At 27.3% G+C, this 22,023-nt stretch overlaps 2 protein-coding genes across 3 annotated transcripts in view; one reads left to right on the plus strand and one right to left on the minus strand.

Moving 5' to 3' along the window:
* LOC111613225 (splicing factor 45-like) overlaps positions 1-17,179 on the plus strand; it is a 56,593-nt gene extending 39,414 nt beyond the window's left edge. Inside the window, exon 13 of one of the 2 annotated variants that reach the window (XM_023354575.1) lies at positions 16,897-17,179. In XM_023354575.1, the coding sequence (XP_023210343.1) occupies positions 16,897-16,994 (98 nt within the window). In that variant the 3' untranslated portion in view covers positions 16,995-17,179. The remainder of the gene's footprint in view (positions 1-16,896) is intronic. The other variant, XM_023354574.1, reaches the window with a different exon arrangement.
* A 681-nt stretch (positions 17,180-17,860) lies between these two features.
* The window catches only part of LOC111613226 (agrin-like), a 34,503-nt gene continuing 30,340 nt past the window's right edge, over positions 17,861-22,023 (minus strand). The window contains exons 23-25 of the mRNA XM_023354576.1: positions 21,400-21,633; positions 21,139-21,242; positions 17,861-18,384 (exon numbers count right to left, since the gene is read on the minus strand). Coding sequence (XP_023210344.1) covers positions 18,239-18,384; positions 21,139-21,242; positions 21,400-21,633 — 484 coding nt within the window. The 3' untranslated portion in view covers positions 17,861-18,238. The remainder of the gene's footprint in view (positions 18,385-21,138; positions 21,243-21,399; positions 21,634-22,023) is intronic.

A 22,023-nucleotide genomic window follows, 5' to 3' on the forward strand; every position in this document is an offset into this window, starting at 1 on the left:
ACAAAAAATTGTAGGATTACTTACCGAGTGTGCACCGTTCGACGACGCCATTGCTTAAGCTTGTTTTCATCGCGGAGCAGCGCACCAAACGGCGGTCGCGATTTCTGATAAGTTATTTTTCTGCGAAAACTTTGTTGAACTTTGGAGACATCATTAATAGAAATAATTTTTATGGCCATTGAATAAGAAATGTTTCTTTCACAAGAAATGTATAAAATTATAGTGCTGTATTAGACTTACGGTACCTAATTTACATACTGTACAGACTATAGTAAACTCAACTTACTTGCCTAAACTCTCCGTAGCGTAGCGCAGGACGGTGGAAAGTATATATATAATTATAATAAAGTTAAAATAAATTAAGTTAATATTGTACAGACGATAGTAAACTCAACTTACCCGTCCAAACTCTCCGTAGCGTGTAAGTAGTTTGGCTGCTCGTCTACTATTGGTCCAGATTCGACCAATCCTGTTGCGACACGAGTTGGTGATGACGCTTTAGGTGTCCCTTTTAGCATCTTTATACGAATACTATCACAATTTTTTCACCGTGTTATAGGAATCTGCGTTATAGGAACCCGTGTTACAGGGGTTCTACTGTATTAATTTTAATATGAGATAGCACCTAATGCCTCCCTCTAGGGTCAAATTAATTAGCAGTTTATAATTATTGCCAATAAATAGCTTGATGTTATATGGCAGTTGATGTAGTGTTGTTGTAATATATCAGGTTTCGTAAGATTTTTATATCAGTGAAAACTTACTATCTTACACATGCAGCCATGATAAAAAAAAAACTGCATGTAATCATGAGTTAATTTCATTAGGCTTCCAGTATTGCTCAAAGGTCTTTCCCTCAAAAGATGTTTTATTTGATAATGCTGTGCTATTGAACGTAAACATTTGGATCCATTCCAGATAACTATCTTATTAGTGGTGGTGATGAGATTATTCATACTCATTTTCTTGAAACTTCAATTCAAATTCTCCCACCTTTAACACTGGCCCAGTCTCATAATCCTTGTTACTCAACAACCATCTAAGTGAGTAACTTATCACCCATGTTTAGAAAAAAAACAAACTTAATATTTTTGTTTTTGAAAATTCCTCATATTTTATAACATGCCATTAATATATTCTTTGTTATATCATTAAGACATTAACCTAATGATCAAATGTAATAAAACTTATAATAAAATGAAAACAATACATGTTTTTCCAGCAAAAGGGATTTACAGAACAAACATTTTTGATTTATTTTATAAACCAGCCTCAAGTTTATAAAATAAATTAAAATGATCATTATTGATGTTTTTAGATGTTCAGAAATTGTGGGTTTCTATTGTTAAAGAAAAAATTAAATGTTATCAACCAGTTCTTCAGAGACATGAAGAACTGGTTGATAACAGATATAAATACAGTGTTTGTTTCCCTTCCTGAATATTTTTTACATAATATATAAGAATATTCATAAAGTAACAACTGACATTTCTGTAGTTGTATTTTTTCTATATTAACTGTTTTATATATCAATATAAATTTCATAAATTAATACTTGATTGATAGCCATTTATGCTAAAAACAGATTAGGATTCATACAGAAGAATTATATATATATATATATATGTGTGTGTGTGTTAGTAGGTATATGACACAATCACACCACTAATATATGATATACTCTGGAAATAAATGTTGGGAGAAATGAAGTATTTCTCAAAAAAATACAGAAAAATTATTTTCTGAATTTTTCATGCATGAAATAAACTTGCAAAAATATTTGAATTGTTGAAAGTTGTTGTGCCATAACACTTTTGCTGCTGGTCCAGTTGACCTAGTTCCTTATCTGTCTGCTGACTGATTTAAGCAATTTTACAGTATTTTCTACTAAAAATAAAAAACGATAGACTAAAGCTAGGTAAAAAGAGTATCTGATATTATGAACATTTATCTATACATTACTCAATTTTGATGTGTGTACGCTTTATTTTTATGTGTTATACTTTAATGTTATTTGGGCATGTTTTAGAGATAAAGATAAAATGAAAAAAATTATAAACTGTAATATAGCTCTAAAATTAGTATTTTTATGTATGAAATATATAGTACATCAATGAATTTATTCAAAATAATGATGTACTGTATCAATATTACTAGTAGACTTTTTTCTGAGTGTACCGTTTTTCGTAATTGAGTCAGTTTGGCAAATGTACAGTACATAAGATGGCATTAGCACTATCAGAAATTTAGGAAATCGACTTTTGTATTGATAATATCTAAAAAGTATATAAATTATGTAATATCATATAAATTATACAGTTTTAAAATAATAATGAAGTTACGTGGCTTATTTATATATTTTTCAATCTCAGTTAAGCNTAAATTATGTAATATCATATAAATTATACAGTTTTAAAATAATAATGAAGTTACGTGGCTTAATTATATTTTTTTCAATCTCAATTAGGCCTAAATCTTATGATTTAGGTCTAACTCGTGACATTTTTGTCAGATAAATCAATATAATCGGCACTATATTTGTTGATTTTTTTATTAATTAGTTCAAACAATTATTAGTTAGTACCTTAATGCGCCATATCTAAACTTAACTCATATAAAAAATAAAACGACTCAAAATTCACTTGCAAAATATGGTGACGAAACTTTGAATAAGACAATGATTGCGATTGTAAAAAATCACTTATATTTCAAATTTCTAAATAAATAGTGCCAACTATTTATTAACAGACACACTAAAATGCACAAAGAAATTGTATTTTCGTTGCTGAAAACATAATGTTACATTTTAAAGCTAGAAATAACTTGATATATAGAAGAACATAATATTACGTTTTTTGCATTTTACCAAAGACTCCCCGAAATGTAATATTACGTTTGTAGCAGGATAAGTGTTAAGTTGTCTTAAGGAGACAAGCATTCAAGATTGTAATGACTTGCAGACCACACTGACATGTCATGCAAAGCTGATGAGTATTCGTGATGACATGACTACATTTTGTTGCATGGAGATGGTCAGAGACTGCCATGATATCATTTTCTATAATGTCAGAGTTTTTCCACTCTGACGTTATAAAAAGTGATATCACGGAGATATGTATCATGTATAATGTATCATGTATGTAATGTACCTTATGTATGTAATTGTATGACAATAAAGAAAAATTGTACATGATTACATGTAAGGCAGCAATTTTCTATAGTGGTTTTTTTGAAGAAATTTTTTTAACTAAAATTTTTATAGTCAGATGGATAGTTTGTAGCATGGAGATGGAAGCACTACTAAGTAAGTCAATTTGTGAAAAATGTCTGTGAAAAAACTAGTAGATGTGGAAAATTGCTGCTATCAGATGTGATTGCAAGTTAAGCCAGAAGATGGAGTTAGAGTAAGTAAAAATCTTCATCAGGCAAGGGAAAACCATTTGTCTAAATCAATCTTAATATTGATTATGGACAACAACAGCATTGATATAGTAAGTATAGAATTGTGCAACTTTGAAGACAACTTCATTGTGAAAAATTGCTTTGGTACAACAATATGGAATCTAACTTAGGAAAAATTTATCATATAATAACTGAGCTAGCAGACATTGGAGTCAGAATTGATGGAAATTTGGCATGATTTTTTTTTATTATGGATGATTGCTTGAACTAATCACAACTACACAAAACTCATAAACTCTATGAGTGCAACAATCAAAAGAGGATTGTTTGGTAAAATTCAAAAGACATTGGGCCAATTTAAGAATTCTAGTACTGTGGCTTTGGATACTTTTTTGGGCCAACTGAAAGTAAAAAGCAAGCCAACAAATCAAATGCCATTTATTATTGACTTATTCTGAAACCATGTCTTCTTTTAATTATTCTTTATTTCACAAATGGATGCGTAGGTAGATACTGAGCATCTTTAACATCACTCTTTATTCGGGATTATCTTATACAGGTAGCGCTCAGTTTACGCCGCAGTTCCGTTCTTACAAAAGCAGGTGCAAATTGAATTGGCATAAAATGAACCCATATTTACAGTGAAGATATAGGGTTAGATTCTACATAAGTGAAAAATAAGCAAATAATTTTGTTTATTAATACAAAATACATATAAATTTAATTTTTAAAATGTATTTTATCATAAAATAAAGTTAAATGTTTTTATTAAAAAATTTTAGTTTCAAATATCTTACATTTTTTAGAAAAAAGTATCCATCTTTAATTGTTTACATTTTTGTTTTCTTTCATTAAGAATTTTGGAATATGGTCGAATGGATGCGATGATGCGCCTTTTTACATTTGCACTTTGCTCCCAATCATTGTCTAACTCACAAAGTTCATCCGTCAAACTTTCCATAGTTGAAAGGATATGTTACCCCGATGTAGAGCTACAGACAAGCGGAGACACTGATTGGTCGACCACCGGTCACCGTAGTGCATATATAAGGTCAGTTTGAGCAGGAAAATTCAAGATGGCTAAGGAGAGATAGATATCATCTGGCTAATATAAAAAGTATCGTCTGGCCAACGAGAAGTAGATTTGTCTCACTAACGATAGTTTGTGATTACCGGAAGTGCTACTGCATCGTAAGGTGTTTTCCTGAATGAACTGATACAGGATACATTCATTGGCACTATGGATTTGGATGTCATTTATTGGACTATTAAGTTTAATAATTTGACTTGTGGCTATCTAAACATTTAGTATTTTAATATTAATTTAATGCAAATGTATACATACCCAATAATATTAAACAGAAAAAATAAATATATTCGATAAAAATCTTTGTTTTAACGAATGTACAATGTTGCAGCTCAGTAAATACGTCAATACTGAAATGAATATCACTCTAGCATAGGGAAAATCAAAGAATTACACCGTGAAATGGTGAATTGCGCAGCGGCATTATTGTGAATCAGCGTAAATTGAGCCGGTGTAAACCGAGGGCTACCTGTACACCGATATACGTTTTGGGCATAAAACCCTCTTTCATCAGCTTTTTCTTTAAGACACTTTACTAGAGGTGCTAACTAGTATACATCCTTTTTTTTAAATACATATATTTACAGTTAAAATTTCCCAACAGTGCACTGTTGGGAAATTTTGCCAAGAGAGATGCATTCCAGGAAGACTTTTATGGGAAGCTGGACTCTAGGTGTTACTAACATGAAGAAAACACTGAAAACTCCATGTGGCCAACCTGTTGGTGATGCCCAAACCCATAACTAACTAACTAAAAGTGTTCAATGGTTTTATCCACTTGGTTACTGGATGGCACTTATTAGAATTAAGAAAGTACCATTCAAAAATTTTAAAAATCTGAGTTGTTAGATGTGGAAAATTAAATATAAATAGACTTTCTACAGGGTAACACTTCCAATTCCACACAGGAAGCGCTGTACGCTACCTGTTGTAGTAATGATACAGTATGTCTATTTCGCCCTTTATCATTATCACGGTAATTAAGTGAATATAATATATATTTTTTAAAATCTTTTTTTGTAAGAATTATATGTGGTTTATTATTATCTTAATTTTTTGTCAATAGATGACACTATGTATAAACCAAGGGGCCAAACTTTTTTGATCGTCGACCCCCTACAAGTTTTCAAAACCTTACATCGACCCCCACCAAAAAGTTTGTTACAAGCAAAACGAAGTACTTTCTATTTTAATACATTTCTTTTAATTTTGCATTTATTGTTTATATGNGACCCCCAATAATGTTATATCGACCATTTTGGCGACCCCTGGTATAAACAGTAAATCAAATATAGATAGAAATGAATTGATTTACAGAAATTCAATTAATATTTTGTGGTGGGATGTGTGACATTATCTAAGTTAGAAGTATCTGAATGTAACTGCTGAGTTTCATAGCAATTGACTGAATGGCCTGGGAATGTATAGCAAACAAACAAACACACCCTCATTTATAGAAGAAATCACTTTATCTATTTCTCTTAAATTATTCAGATAAAAAATTAAAAAATGACTAAAATCATTTGAATAGTGAGTGAATGAGACTGTTTGATATCCAATGCTGGATTTGAGCCCAATACATCTCAACATCGTTAATACCCTTGTTTCTCAGAAATAATACAATCTCAGACTATTTTAAGGAATGAAAGAATCAAAAAACAGACTTGATGACCTTGAAGAGTGTGCAAACATATGATAACCTAGAATTTTATTCTAAAGTCTGAAGAAAACATTCTCCAAAAGATGTGGTATTGTATGTACATAAACATGCAAAATCCACTCTCCACAACAAATAGGAAAGTGGAGAGAATGAACTGTATATTATTAGACCTTGCTCACAGCACCATTTGTGGAAGTAGACTACCAAAGGTGGTCTAAGTGCATACATCAGAAACTGTGTTACCAATAGCAATAATAGAGAAATGGCTACATACAAACAGAAAAGAGTCAAGTTTTTATGTTCTTAACCCTTTTATAATGATGTGATGATATATCATCAAATTGGTTTCAGCTGAAACGTATATATGAAATGACGATATTTCATCATTTTATAAATGTCAATTTTGATAAAAAAATTTTCTATGCCATTTTATTTACGTTTGCTGATATTTTATTGCTTCTTACTGCCTGTAAGTTATATATATATTATTAATTCATTTATTTAATTTTTTGTCTTAATTTTATTTATTTTTTTTCTGTAGTTATTTTATTGTTGTACAATTTTGGTATTAACCACTTATTACCTATAAGTTATATAAATATGAGCTGTTGATTTTGAAAGTGAGGCAAGTCCATTTTGTTAAAAAAATAGTTAGCTGATTATTATTACAAATTAACATAAAATTTATGTTTTTAATCAATTCACAATAAATATCTTTTAATATCAGTATAAATTTGTTACTAGTAATTTATACCAACAACAATATTTATTGTATGTTGATTTTGAAAGTGAGGCAAGTCTACTCTAAAGAAAAATATAAAGATAATAAAGATATGATGGATTTATTTCCCTATGTATTACCCATTCATCATGAATACTTTAAAAATCTGCACCATCTAAACTAAGAAATATATGCATATGCATGCAACTTATTATTGAATATTTTTTTCTTATTTTATCCATTTTTCCTATAAAAATAAATTTGTTTTTTGTTTTATTGTAGCTTTTTGAAAGTAACATGAAATGTTGAAATAAAATAAATATGTAAATAAATAAAGTATTTAATTTTTTGTTATTATAATTACATTTTATTCAGAGAAAATCAACGTTTTCAACAAATCTTTCTTTTGAAAGTGAATCAGCATCACCAAATCAAGTTGGTCTTTCTCAAAAACTGGCTATTGCATTTGGCAATTTTCAGAATATACAATTTTGGTTTATCCAATGGTATTGAAAGTTGTTAGATAGCAGGTCAAAGTCTTGATTTTGATGACCAGCAAGATTTGAATAGGTCTTCAGCAATCCCCTTCATCAAATGTTCTAAATTTTCATTGTCCAACATCTAAACATTGACTTCTTAGCACAGAGCAAGAATATCCTGAATGTAGGACTGCTATCTATGCTCTGGCATTTGGGCTCAACTTTCTAGACACAGCTTGGAGTCTCTGGTTAACTCTTGGCCGTACTCATGGATTTCTCAGAAGACATTTTGGAAAGATAGACAATTGATGAAAGAGCTCTCATTGTTTGTAAACCAGCATCTGGCAGCAGTGCTTTCCAGAAAAAATTAGACATTGTCAAACTTGATTTCATTTCTCCTTTTGTTGAAGTAAATGACTTATTTGAAGTCTTAGATTCAGTGGCAGATATCTTTGTTCCTTTTACCATGATGGATCAGAAACTGTCAGCAATCCTGTGTGATGTAGACCACAGATTTATCAATGACTAAAGATTAGTTGATGTTTCTTTGTTGTGGGTTTTGTAATGGTGTGGTTCTCTTACCACAATGAGCCTTCTTGATGAAACAAATTTGGAACCTAATCTCAGATCTAAAAAAATATCTGTTGTTGATAGTCATGAAGAGAGTGATCCAAACATAATTTGTTCCAATCAAGACGTCATCAACTATAGACAAGCTAGTATTGTATAGTACCTTATACCTTCTCAAACTTTTTTGCCTTACTTTTGGTTCTGGCCTTCTTCTCCTTGAGCACTTATTCACAGTGTCTTTCCTCTACACTTATAATAAATGATATTTGATTTGTTGGCTTGCTTTTTACTTTCAGATGTCCTAAAAAGCAACCAAATCCACAGTACTGGCATTCTTAAATTGGTCCAATGTCATTTGAATTCTGCCAAACAATCCTCTTATGATTGTTGCACTCATAAATTTTATTTTGGGTAAGTTTCAGATAGGTATGATTAAATCATCCCATCCTCAAGTAATCATCCATATTATAAGATAATCATGCCAAATCTCCATCATTAATTATGTTTCCAATGTCTGCTAGCTCCATATGATTAATTTTTCCTAAGTAAGATTTCATATTGCTATACCAAAGATATTTTTCATAGTAAAGTTGTCTTCGAAGTTGCATGATTCTAAACTTACTGTATCTAGGTGCATAAAACATTTCTATTGTTCTTTCCAGTTCAGTATAGTTATAAAGAAGTCTACAAAGATATCTTTAGGTAAATTTAAGTGCTTTACATGCTGTTGTTGCTTATTCTTAATACTAAGATATATTTGGATAAATGCTTTTTCCTTACCTGGAAGTGAAACCTTTTCACTCTAATTTCATCTCTTCTGCTTTAATTTCACTAGGCTTCCAGTATTTTTCAAAGGTAATTTTCAAGCAAAAGAAGTTTCATTTGATAATACTGTGCAGCATAATTTGTGACATTCTACTTATTAATGAACATTTGGATTCATTCCAGATCTTAGTAGTAGTGATAGAATCTTAATGAAGATCATTATTACTTATCCTCTTAGAGAAGAAAATTTCAACACTGGTTAGTCTCATAATTCTTGTTAGTCAACAACCATCTAAGAGAGTAACTGTTATTACTTCTGTTTAGAAAGAAACTAAACTTTATGCTTCTGTACATGTCTTTTTTTTTTTTTTTATATAATATAAAGACTATTATTAAAATGATATAAAATGAGATGGCATCTCTTTCTAGCAACCAACAATTAATAGAATTTAAATGAATTTTAAGAAAATATCAATAAATTAAAAGTTTCTGGAAGAAAAGATTGATCTGGAGTAGGACTTGGACTCATATTTTTTGAATAACATGCAATGCATTGCAAGTTATGTTACCAGACCTCTGTCTAATCTTTCCTTCCAAACTTCTATAAACTTTAGAATTACCAACATAACCATACAAGTTAAATATTACTACACTGACTGCAGACTTCTATAGTCTAGATTCCTCTGTGATACTATGAGTACTGTAGCATGGTATATAAATAAAGCAACCAAAACCTTAACTATATTAATAATTAGATAAATAAACTGTGTTGTTTTCAATTTTTGTAGAGAATATTTGACCAGAAGAATGGTAGCATTAACCATTGTCATTTTGATTAAATTATTATTCTGCCAAATTTGGTCAAATATATAATGAAAATGTTGAAAATCTAAAGCAACATCAATATAAAAGAAATATAATCAATTTGTTAATATTGTACAGTATGTAGAATTTATAAATCTTAAAATTGTATATATTTGAAATCTAAAAAATTTTGAAATAAGTTCTAATTTTCTTTTATAAAGAAAAATTTACCATTTTATATCTTTATTAACATCTTAAATCTGTAGCATCATGATGCTAAAGATATAAGATATTTAGCACCATTTGATTCTAAAATAAATGTATGACAAACATAGATATATAATCAATAATTGTCTGTATGTAAAGTACTTAAATCTTTTTTAAATATTAATAAATAGAAAATTTATGCAGCAAATTTGAAATATGAATCTGCTAACACTTTCATATAACAAGATTACCAGCTAAAATGTTGAAATTTTATTAGACAAACTGATAAAATGCAGCTTGTAATAAAAAAAATTCTGTGGTTTTGTTACAGCTGCTTAATTGCTTCAATAACATTAAAAATATTTTTTTTTTAAAGAGTAATAAAAATGTAGTGATTAATGCAAAATCTAATTATATTTTCCCTTTATGTAAACAAATTTTTATATAAAAATGAATAATAATTTTATTAATTTGATAAATTTCATTGTCATTAATTTTTAAATGCATATTATCTTTTTTGTCATCAGAAAAATATAATTAATGAAAGGAAATTTTAGTTCACAGTTGAATATTTTGTGTTTTTAAATTCTGTATATTAATAATCTTTTTTCAGAAAGGTTTAAATTAAATAAAGTAGTTAAAGAGAATCCTAGAACATTAAATATTTTTATGATTTATAAAATATAAATTTTATTGAAATTTTAAAAAGTATTATTAAGTCTCAAAATGGATATTTTATAATTTATAAATGAGGATTAAAATAAGTTATGATATTAAAATTTTAAAAATGATATTGCTGTATTCACTTTTTATGACATTTTATGTTAACTGTATTGACACAAAACATCAAAAATGGTTCTAAAAATTTGACTTGATAAAGCTTTTAAATTTTTTAAATGAATAAATTTAAAAGAATATGATGCTAGATGTTAAAATGCAATAAGGGCCATTTTTATGATTTCATCAAAACTTTTAAAAATCCATTGATCTCTAAGAATTTCTATTTTCATTACTGATTGTTGAAAAATTGAAATATTTCTTTTTAAGTTGGTAATAAATACATTAATTTACTCTTAATTTTCTTTTATTCACTAGACTTAGTTGAATGAAGAAATCTAAATTTGAGTTTTATGTCATTAAAACTCGAATTTAAAGGCTACCAGCATTAAGGACATTTAGAGTTTGAATGTGAAGGTTGATTGTGAAAAATATATTCATATGTAATTTCATATTTTTATTACTTTCACCATGTAAATAAATTTCATTATTCAAATTTTTTGAGACATGAATTTTCAGAATGCCATATTTGCAACAAAACTTATATTTAATTCATTTAATTATTCTATAAATAATGTTAATCATTTTTATTGCTGATAAATGCAATTAATGTGACATTAATGAACAATTATATTAATTATTTATACACAGGATTAAAACAAATAAGCTCTCTGCAAGAATATGTAGTGATAAAGTGAAAATAATAATATAAATTCACAGTTTACTTGAATATTTAATGTTAGGGAAAAAAGCAGTAAATAATAATACTTATATTTGTATTTTTATTATTTTATATAACTGTACAGATTTATTACAGAAGTAAATCTAAACTGCAATCATATCTGCTTCTCTCCAGGTACAAACTACAGCTTTTGATAAGGCTTGCATTATTAAATGACGATTATTTTCCAAAAAATAATGAATCTAGTACAAGTCGTTTCAAGCTCTTGGTTTATGGTACACTATAAAACTTACAGATGCAATTCATGTACAAAATAAAAAAATATATATTAATACTTTAAACAGTGAATAGTTGTGTATAATAATAACTGTTACTTGAACAGCCTAGCTATTAGTTGTTTAATGATGGATGTAAAAATTTCTACAGATGGTGTTTTCTCATTTTTAAAATATACCTTTATAATATTTGCGGCACATTTAGCCACCTCTTACAGAGTATGATTTTAAAATCACTGATCTGGTGGTAAAGAATATGTTCCAACCTGTGGTTAAATCTAAATTTTGTTTGTTTGACTCTGATTTTGGACTAAAAGTTACAAATTTATAAATGATAATTGCTTAATTGAGATATTTAGAATTTATAAGTTTCATTATCAAAAATACTATTTAAAAAATAGAATTTGATGTAAATTAAAGTAAAAATTAGAATTTAATCAAAAAACTAAATTTAAAATACTAACTAATAAAGTAAGATATAAAGCCCAGTAAGCAGTTTTATTAATTTTGTCTTATTAATTAAATAGTGGACAAGCTTAATATTATAATAAATTTAATTTTCATAATTAAAAAGATTTAGAAAATTGTTAAAATTCAAGAAAATTTAAGATATAACCATCAATTAAAATTGCATTCAAAATTACCTAAATGTCACAGAAAACAGAAATTAATCTAACAAGATAGATTTATGTTGGACATTTGGTTACTTGTAATAACGTAAGATTAAGGTATTTATATTATGCATGAATGCTTTTATTACTTATTAAATATACATTAATAAGTGAGCATTTCCCTGTTGAATTGCATTTTAAGAAATATTTGAATGTTTTAATAATTATTACTAGAAGATTTCATAAAATATTAAAGTAATTAAGCATTAATGAAGTAAGGTTTGGCATGTGTTGTATCAAGATAAATGCATTAACAAAGTAAAATACAATGATTTATACTTAAAATACTACTATTTGCAAATGAAAATTTCCATATTCTAATTAAACATTATCAATTATGTATCAAGTAGATATTACATGTAAATAATAATAATTTTATAATTGGAAAAGCTTGGATGTTGTCCAGTTGTCTTTGTAATTTTAATGACAACAACAGTAAACAATATCAGTTCATAGCACATTGTTTTTCAAATAACTAACTTTTAATTAAAAGTTAGTTATTTGAAAAACAATATGCTATGAACTGATATTTTTAAAAATTTATGTGGAATGTTTGTGAAATAATGTAACAGTAATATACACAAACACAAAGATTAAATTCTAAAAGTCATTAATTTTTATTATTATCCTTACATTTAAATTTAATGTCTACAGAAACTTCAAAAGATCCTGGAAAAGTTAAAGTTTGGTTAAATAAATAAGTAGTTAAGAAAACATTTATTTATTTGAGACCATTTATATAATTTTAATAATAAAAATTTTTTAAATTTGAGCAATACCATCCTTGTTGCATTGAGTTTCCTTCAGTAAATAATCCCATTAAAATCAGTCATAAACATCCATGCCCAGAACAGGATTCCAATTCACAATATGCCAAATTAGAGAACATAACACTTATTGAACAGATGTTTTTTATTTAAAAACAATTTAATACTTTCAAATTTCAAACTAAATGTTTTAAATAAAACCAAGATATAATAAAATGCTAAACTCTATTCTATTTATATAATAATGGCATACTATTTTTGAACATTGCAGACTTTTGGAGTGTTATATAAACTATTTTGATAATTTGGAGGATGATTGGAACAAGATTATATTTTATGAATGGAAGCTGCATTTTTCCAATTTATTCTTTATTTCAATCTGTTTATTACACATTATATAAATATTTTAAAATTTCCTCAAGATTAACATTATATTAATGAACATCATCATAATTGTTAAGAGATTGATAATTCAGTTAAGGTTGAATAAATATTCATTATGTACAGGATGAGTCAAAAGTGCTTTGCACCATTTTCATTTCAAAAGTATTGAAGATATATAAATTTTAATAATGTAGTTAAATAGAAAGTCGTACCTGGAGAATATGATGGGTCCTTTATTTTGACCTTCTTTAGAAATGATATCATTTTTGCTCCTCATAAATTTAAAGCTGGAAATTATGCAGTTCTAAATGTATTTGTTTGAATTCATAAAATGGTTTTGGACTAATTAAATGGAGCTCTCTAACTTTGTCATTGAAAGTTTTATATTACCTCTTCTCATTAAAAGGTTACAACATAAGTGACCTTGAAAATCATTTTCAAGGTCATCAAAAAGTATCATTTGATTCTCCATGCATGACTTTCCTTTGTGACTATATTATCAAAAATTAATATTTCTTCAGTACTTCTGAAATGAAAAGGATACAGAAGACTTTTGACTCACTTTGTATAGATAATGTATACATTGCTTTTTCTGTGGGCTATTCTTGTTGGTGTAGTTCAAAGGAATTTATATTGCAAACTAATCTATTTTCTATGTATGTTCCCACTTGTAACAAGTTTTATATCTTATTATTAATAAATGATTTGATGATAAAATTGTACTCATTTAGTACTTTCTAGAAATATTCTTTTTGCTTTCAGAATCAGTCAGTCTTGAGCATATAACATTTCTTTGAATGACTTTGCTATTCAAATTCAGTTTTTTAATGATTGATTTGAATTCCAGGTTTCAAATGTATACAATTGTATGTTGTTCTGTTAGTTCCAACACTATTTCCTAGCAACTACAATAGGAATATTCAGATATTTAAATAATTCTTATTATAAACTTTGTCATTAAAACTATAGTATTTATATTTACAGCAAAATACTATTTATACATATAGAAATCTAACTTTCTATTTATTTCCTTGATTAAACAAAAAGTTACAAATACATGAAAAGTTTTAATTTAAAATATTTATTTTAATCACAAAAATATTCATTATATATATTATTATTAAATTTCATAAATTTAGAAACTCAATAATGTATATATTACTATTCCAATTCACAATATGTCAAATTAGAGAGCATAACACTTGGTGAACAGATGTTTTTTTATTTAAAAACAATTTAATACTTTCAAATTTCAAATTAAATTTTTTAAAGAAAACCAAGATATAACAAAATGCCTGTATTTGTTTAGTAATTTTGTGTTGAACACTTGCTATTGTGGTTATTGTGGTCTTTTCTTTCTTTGTTAGCTGCTTACATTTGCCCATAAGAGCAAAGGAAAATTACAAAATTACAGGGCAAATGTAAGGGTAATTTTTGAAAAATGGTGATTGAGTAAATCAATAGAAGATATTGACAAAGATTTAAATATATCATAATCAGTTCTTTCAAAATGTTCGAAACAAATACATGAAGACAATAAAATCATCACAAAACCAACAAAACAATTTTAAAAATTACAACTAAATGTGATATTAATGTATTAAAAAGGATCGTACTGGAGAATAGATTTATATCAACAGCTCAAATCACTGCAAACTTGACCAAAAAAATTAATAAAAATATATCAAGAACTACTACTTGGTACAGATTACAAGATTCCATTCCAGAATGCCAAAGATTAAATTTCATTTAACAAAAAAGCAAAGAAGGGTTACCATTCAGTGGACAAAGGACTATCTCAGTTGGAGTGATGACGATTGGAAAAATGTGATTCGGAATGAGAATCCATTTTTTGTCTGAATTTTAGAGATCAAGGACATGTTATTAAAAGAAAGGGTGAGGAATTTCAGCCTAACTGTTATAAAACAGTATGTAAAGTTTCTAATAAAAGTCACTTTACAAGCTGTATCACTTTACAAGGACCACAACATATTAATATCGTGTTTGGTTGTTATTTTTGGCCTACTTGTTCATTTTATTGGGTTATGATATATTTAAATCTTTGTCAATATCTTCTATTGATTTACTCAATCACCATTTTTCAAAAATTGTAATTTTTCTTTCTTTGTTAGCTGCTTAGATTTGCTCATAATGAAGTAAGAACCACAATAGCAAGTGTTCAACACAGAATTACTAAACAAAATATGTAAAATAATCTATATATTATTATTAAATTTCATAAATTTAGAAACAGATTTGACACTTTTTAAATTTATGAAACAAGTGTAGTATATATGGATATAATGAATATTTTTGTGATTAAAATAAATGTTTTGAATTAAAACTTTTGATGCATTTTGTAACTTATTTATTTATTCTTTACTTCACAACTGGGTGTATAGGTAGACACTGGGCATCTTTAACATCACTCTTTATTCAGGAATATCTTACAAACCGATACACATTTCGGGCATATGCCCCTCTTCCATCTGCATTTTCTTTAAACATTTAGTAAAGGTGCTAACTAATACACATCCTTTTTTTTAAAATACATATATGAGTTAAAATTTTCTGACAATACACTGAACAGCACTGGTGTCTACCTATGCATTCAGTTATGAAGTAAAGGATAATTAAAAGAAGACACTGTTTTGGAATAAGTCAACTTATTTATTTGTTTAATCAAGGAAGTACAGTAAATAGAAAGTTGGATTTCTGTATGTATAAATAGTCTTTTGCTTGTAAATATCAATACTATAGTTTTAATGACAAAGTTTCTAAACTTTTGAAAAGAAGTTGCATTATAATAAATAAATTAAAAAATAGTTTTCTATAAATTTCAATGAAACATGTAAAATGTTTTTTTCATAAATTATATACATAAATTAAGGATCATAGATATTTTTTAAGAAAGTCTATTTTTATGATCCTCAGTTTTTTCTAAAATCAAAATGTGTTTTTGTTTAAATATTTAAAAATTCAATATTTTGGCTATTTTAAGGTAAAATTACATTTTCAATTTTTAAAAATTTATTGAATTGAAAACTATAAATGTTCCAAACCAAGATGCATTCAATTTATCAAATTTAATTCATTTAACAATTAAAGCAATTAAAAGAACTGTGTAAATATTATGTTTAAATCAAATAAGAACTTTTGTGATTCTATACATTTATTACAAATTTTATTACATTTAATTAAATATTTCCTGTACATTTTCTAAATTTTCACATTTGTGAATAATTCATTTAATTTTTCACTCAATAGCTGTCAGAATGAATAAACTAGAATGAAATACTAATTATTTAGAATTTTATTGAATTCAGTTATTTTAATGTAATTAATATTCTTTTCAGTACTTTGTTTGTTATGTTAATTAGAAAAGTTTAAAGTTAATATAATAATTTATGACAAATACATAGTTAGATATATATTCATTTAAATTAGCATTATATTATTTTTATCAAAAAGTTATCTATTTATCTGTAAACACGTAAATACTGCTGTTTTATTTTTGTAAGTTCTAATTATATAATAATGTACTGAACAGTGACAGGGATAAATCTCTCTTGGTGAGGTATTAGCTGGCTTTTTTATATTATAATTTTTTGTGTGTATATGTATAACAAATGAATGTTTTTGCAGCTGTTGTTGACCTCAATGGACGATATTTTGGAGGACGTATTGTAAGAGCCGGTTTCTATGACCAGGACCGATTCAAGAGACTTGAACTGACGGACTGAGACGATGGCATAATGTGTAAATTAAAAATCGGCACACGCTTAATTCATATGTATATGAAACATAATGTTTTTTTGGTCCTGTTTAAAAATAAATTTTTTATATACAAACATTAGTTCTCGGATTTTTTTAGAATGTGTATTTTTGTTTACATGAGAGTGAATTTGTTAACTGCTAGATTATTTTAAAATAGTGAAGATCTGTATAGGAAGGAAAAAATAGAGAACTTTTTAGATTAAATAATGAAAGAAATTAATTTTATTATTTATTTTTATCATTAAAAAAATTTCTAATGACTAAAAGAAACTGTTTCATACATCTGATTTTTATTTTAAGTAAATGACTTACAGCTTCAGAATGCTATCATATATGTGATAAAACAAAATTAAATTTTAGATGCAAATAATTAAAACAGAAAGGATTACCCCTCAAATTACATGTATAATTTTCACTATTATACAAATGATTCAAAAGTCTCCATATATAAACACTTATTTCTTAAGCCATGATGTTACATGCAGTATATCTCTTTGAGTGGTCTATGTTTTATATGAAGACTTTTGACTCATCTTGTAGAGTAGCAAGTTTGTTAATATAATGAAAAAATTTTATAAAATGTGTGTATTTGTGTTTAATATTATGTACTATTTTAGTAAATTGTATAAATATTTATTAAGTTAGCACAAATGGTTGTACCCTCAAGGTTTTTTGTGAACAACTTTAATAATGTAACCTATGAATCAAATTTGCTTTAAAAACTATGCTCTTAGTCTTAAGGTTTAAATAATAATTTAACAAAAATATACAAGAAGAAAAATTTATTTTCATCATTCCTTAATTTCAATAATTAAGAATATTTTGGTTGTAATCTAACAAAACAATTAAAAAACACATTTGGAGTAATTACTATTCCGTTATTTAAAAATGTTCTTTTATACATTCAGATTAAAATAATCACACAGAGTTTAATATTTTTAATTGTTTGGAGTTATTTATTGCCCAGTGTCATGCTTCTGCAGTTATTAAAAAGAAATTGAAAAGTTCACTATAAAGAAAAACCCAATAAAAATATAAACTCCGTGGTAAAAAAAATGACCGACGGCCGAAACCGGTTAGACGTCTAGACTCGGTATTTGCCTTGCCGCTCTTTCGATGTTACAAAGGCCATTTTATAGAAGGCTCGACTTCTGTAGTGATTCGATGGAAGCCATCTTGTATCTTAGGACGTCAACTAAAAATGGAACCGTCAAGATTCTGAGCAGTATTCTATTTTGCTACCACCCTGCATCGCCAATCTCAGCCCCTCTCCATCAACTATGACTGAATGAATGCATCCAACAAAATTTTTATAATAAGGCGTGGGAAGACCTGACGGTAAATCTGGTACTCCTCCTTAAAAAAGAAGAATAGGAAATTAGTTGCTGTTAGAATAATTATTTGTAAAATCACATCTAGTTTTTGATATATTTGCAGTTTACCACTCCTAAGATATCTGATAAATTTTATAGACATCAATTAAAAATATAATAAATTGGGTCTTCAAGGCATTAAAATTGTAAATCATCAATTTAGTGCTTGTAAATAGGATTTTCTTCTTCTTAAATATAGAAATACTCATTTTACATTCTCTATTTTTTTTATCATTGTCCTGTCATGTTGTTGTGTTTCAACTAATGAGAGCAATTCGATTTTTACATCTCACTAGAAACTGTCGGTAATCGAATTATCTTGAATAATAAAAATCTAAGATGAGTTGAAATGGCAATATAAATTTCCCTGGACAAAAATTGGATCTTTCAAGAGAATCATTAAAACTGTAATGCAAAATAATGACTCATTGAAGTTCTTTAGATAAACCATTAGAATAGAAATTTGTCTTAAAATAGAGCATTCAATGTTAGACTTAAACTAAATGGTTGACATTATTAAATATATTTGATTAGCAAAGACTTAAGTTAGTTTATTTTTAATTGGATTTAAATGACAGTTAATTTGTATGCATTCTATTTTGAAAATTGAAGAAACTGGACATTTTTTCCAGCTTAAATTACTAAATGATATTGTGTTTAAAAGGGATACTTCTTTTCCTGTAAATTTTTGTCTCCTTTTCCTTTCTTTTGGTACTGTTAATATCCAAAACTAAATTTTTTTTGAAGAATTAAACTTAATTATCATCATATTATTAACATGCTTATGAATAATAATAATAAATTCTAGAGAATTTGTTTTTATTCATTTAATTCAATTCACTCAATTTAAACAGATCTTACACTCACCAAATAAATCTCAATGTTTCCATTCTTATCTTTTTATATCCATATATAGATGAAAGATGAGTGATTAATTTAACTGTCATGTTTGATCTTATTTTTTCTCCCTAAATTAGTTTTCAAACTTTAAAGAAACCCTTTTATATTAGAAATTATACTTGGTCTGGAAACATTAGGTTATAAAATGATTAACATCTGTGATTTATGCAATTAAATTATGTATCTAATAAAGTGATTCCACTAATACAGAATCTAAATTAATAATATTTTGTAATCACATAATGCTAAAATATAATTTATAGAATGTCCTAAAATAATGTTAGACTATTTACAAAGAACAAACTAGTTAGTAATTGTGTAAGTCTGTAGTCAATCTAATTTAGTAGCATGTAACTAATCTAACTTGGAAACTAATGAAATTACCTTATTATTCAGGTAAGTTGTTGTTTTAGAGGAATTTAGTGTATTTCCATTGATATTTTTGGGAAATTCGGTTTAAGTCAATACAAACAAAGAAAAAGAAATTTGAATTAATAAGTAGTATATGAAATATTTATCTGGGGGAGAAAAACAATTTACATCTAATCTCAATTTTTAATTTGCACTTTTAGATATTCAGTATTATTGGTTTAAGTTTGTACATAACTAAATTATAACAGTTTAAATATCACTTAGCTATTTATGTATTTTGAACTGCTCATATCTTGACCGACTAAAAACTTAGTCACTTTCAAACTTAGACTAAAATAGTGTGGAGATCCGATAAGTGACTCCATAGAGGAAAGGTGAGAAAGTACTTTCCGACCAATTCCAGTGTGTCGAGAATGCATCGGATGAATAAATAGACCGATACATGTGGGAATTTCCATTGATTTGTAGATATTGATCTTTCAGAGAACTCTTTAAGTGCAGTTCCTCTCAATGCTATCGAACCCAAAGAAATTCTTTGATCAGTTTCTTCCGTTCAGAGTATCACTCTCAAATAAATTAAATACTTGTAGAATCAAAGTAAACATTAGTCCTCTGTTGATCAGTAAATGGAATTTACTTTAAAAATGATTCCAGTTTTTGTGATGTATAACTTAATGTGAATTATTCTATTTGGAGCAGATATAATATTGTGAAAGCTCGTTAAATCTTTTATATAGAAGAGAGAATATGCAAGAATCAAATTTATTGATTGGAAAATTTGGATATATGTCCTTTAATATGTTCTATAAAGTGCAAGCTTGGAGGGAAAGCTGGATTTAAGAGGCTTTGACGTGTTTTTTTTATATTAAAGATTTGAATTTGTAAAGAGAATAAAATATTTATAGTAGTAGTTTTATTATATTTGTAGTAGTATAACTATAAAATGATACCTAGTAGTTCACTTGTTAATCGAAAGCAATTTGAATTGATCAAAATACCCGCATGAACTGTATTGTTTACTGGGATATCGATAGAGTAGTACCTACTTTTCTCAACTAATAGATAAAAAAGATCCTCCAAAAACATCCCGAATTGTCTTCAGTTGAGAAATGAAAGTATCATTAGTGTCGTGTAATCATTAGAATAATTATAGTCGGCACTCATTTGTAGTACACTTAAAAAAATCGGAGCTCCTTTGAATTTTTGGAGTGTTGATATACAAGTATCAGAATGCTTACGTTAATGGTCCTTAATACCTAATATAACAGACTTCAGGATGAAGGATAAAGGGATGATAGCTTAGCTGAATTTGTCTGTTATATTAATTATCATCAAAATAAGCTTAGGAGCATTATTTTCATTATTTTTATGTTTAATTATTGATGTTAAAAATGATCAAATTGATTACTGTGTCACTAATTAAATAATTTAAAAAATAGAAATAAATTTAGAGATATAATCTTACCAATCCATAAAATACCATCAGCATTAAGTTCGGTGGCTCCAACATCCGAGGTACCAATTACCGGTTCAGAATTATCGACTTGTAAAGCACCTTGACGTTTATTTCTAAATGTAGGAATTTATAACTAATTAACGTCATTGCAAAACAATTATTACTACTAATTTTCATTAAAATTACCAGTTGTAAAGTCCCTACTAACTACTAAATATAATTTTAAAAAAAAAAGAGGAAGGAAGGATGGTTTTTTTTTATTCTTCTCACCTGTCTACAACCACGACGTGCCATTTGTCATCGTTCACTTTAATTGGATTTTGGATAATTAAGGGTTGTTTCTGTTGTCCTAAATTAAAACTCAGTTCGATGTAACCTTCGACTAGAGCCAATGCCAAATAATCTCCACGAATCGTCGATCCTTTATTGGTCCACAGTAACAAACCATTTGGGCTGTCCGTTCGAAAACGAATTTCGAAACGATTCTGAGTCTCGCCCTTCGACCTGAATCAAGAAAATCCTAATTTTAGATAATTAAAAAAATCAGGACACACACATTCGAGAACGGTGATCTTGGGTTAAATCTGAAAAATTATATTTAAAAAAATACTCAAATTTCTGTTAGTTGTATTGTAGTTTTTGTGGATAAAGACAAAAAGAAGAAGGGAAAAAAATTCGAAGAGTTTGCTTTGTAAACAGCTGGTTTACGTGTAACTAAGAAAATATAATTGGTAGTTAGAGTAAAGTATCGATTATTGAAGGGAGGATTTTATCTATGTTACTGAGTTCTGTACTTTAGCGAAAGTGATTTAGTTAGTAGAATAATTGTTCTTTTAATGTTTATTCATTACAAATTTTTGCCAAAGATTTTGAATTTCCTTATACGACGTGCTT

This window comes from Centruroides sculpturatus, unplaced genomic scaffold (genome assembly GCF_000671375.1).
Source record: "Centruroides sculpturatus isolate CEXI.00-Female unplaced genomic scaffold, Cexi_2.0 scaffold1839, whole genome shotgun sequence".
Taxonomy (NCBI): domain Eukaryota; kingdom Metazoa; phylum Arthropoda; class Arachnida; order Scorpiones; family Buthidae; genus Centruroides; species Centruroides sculpturatus.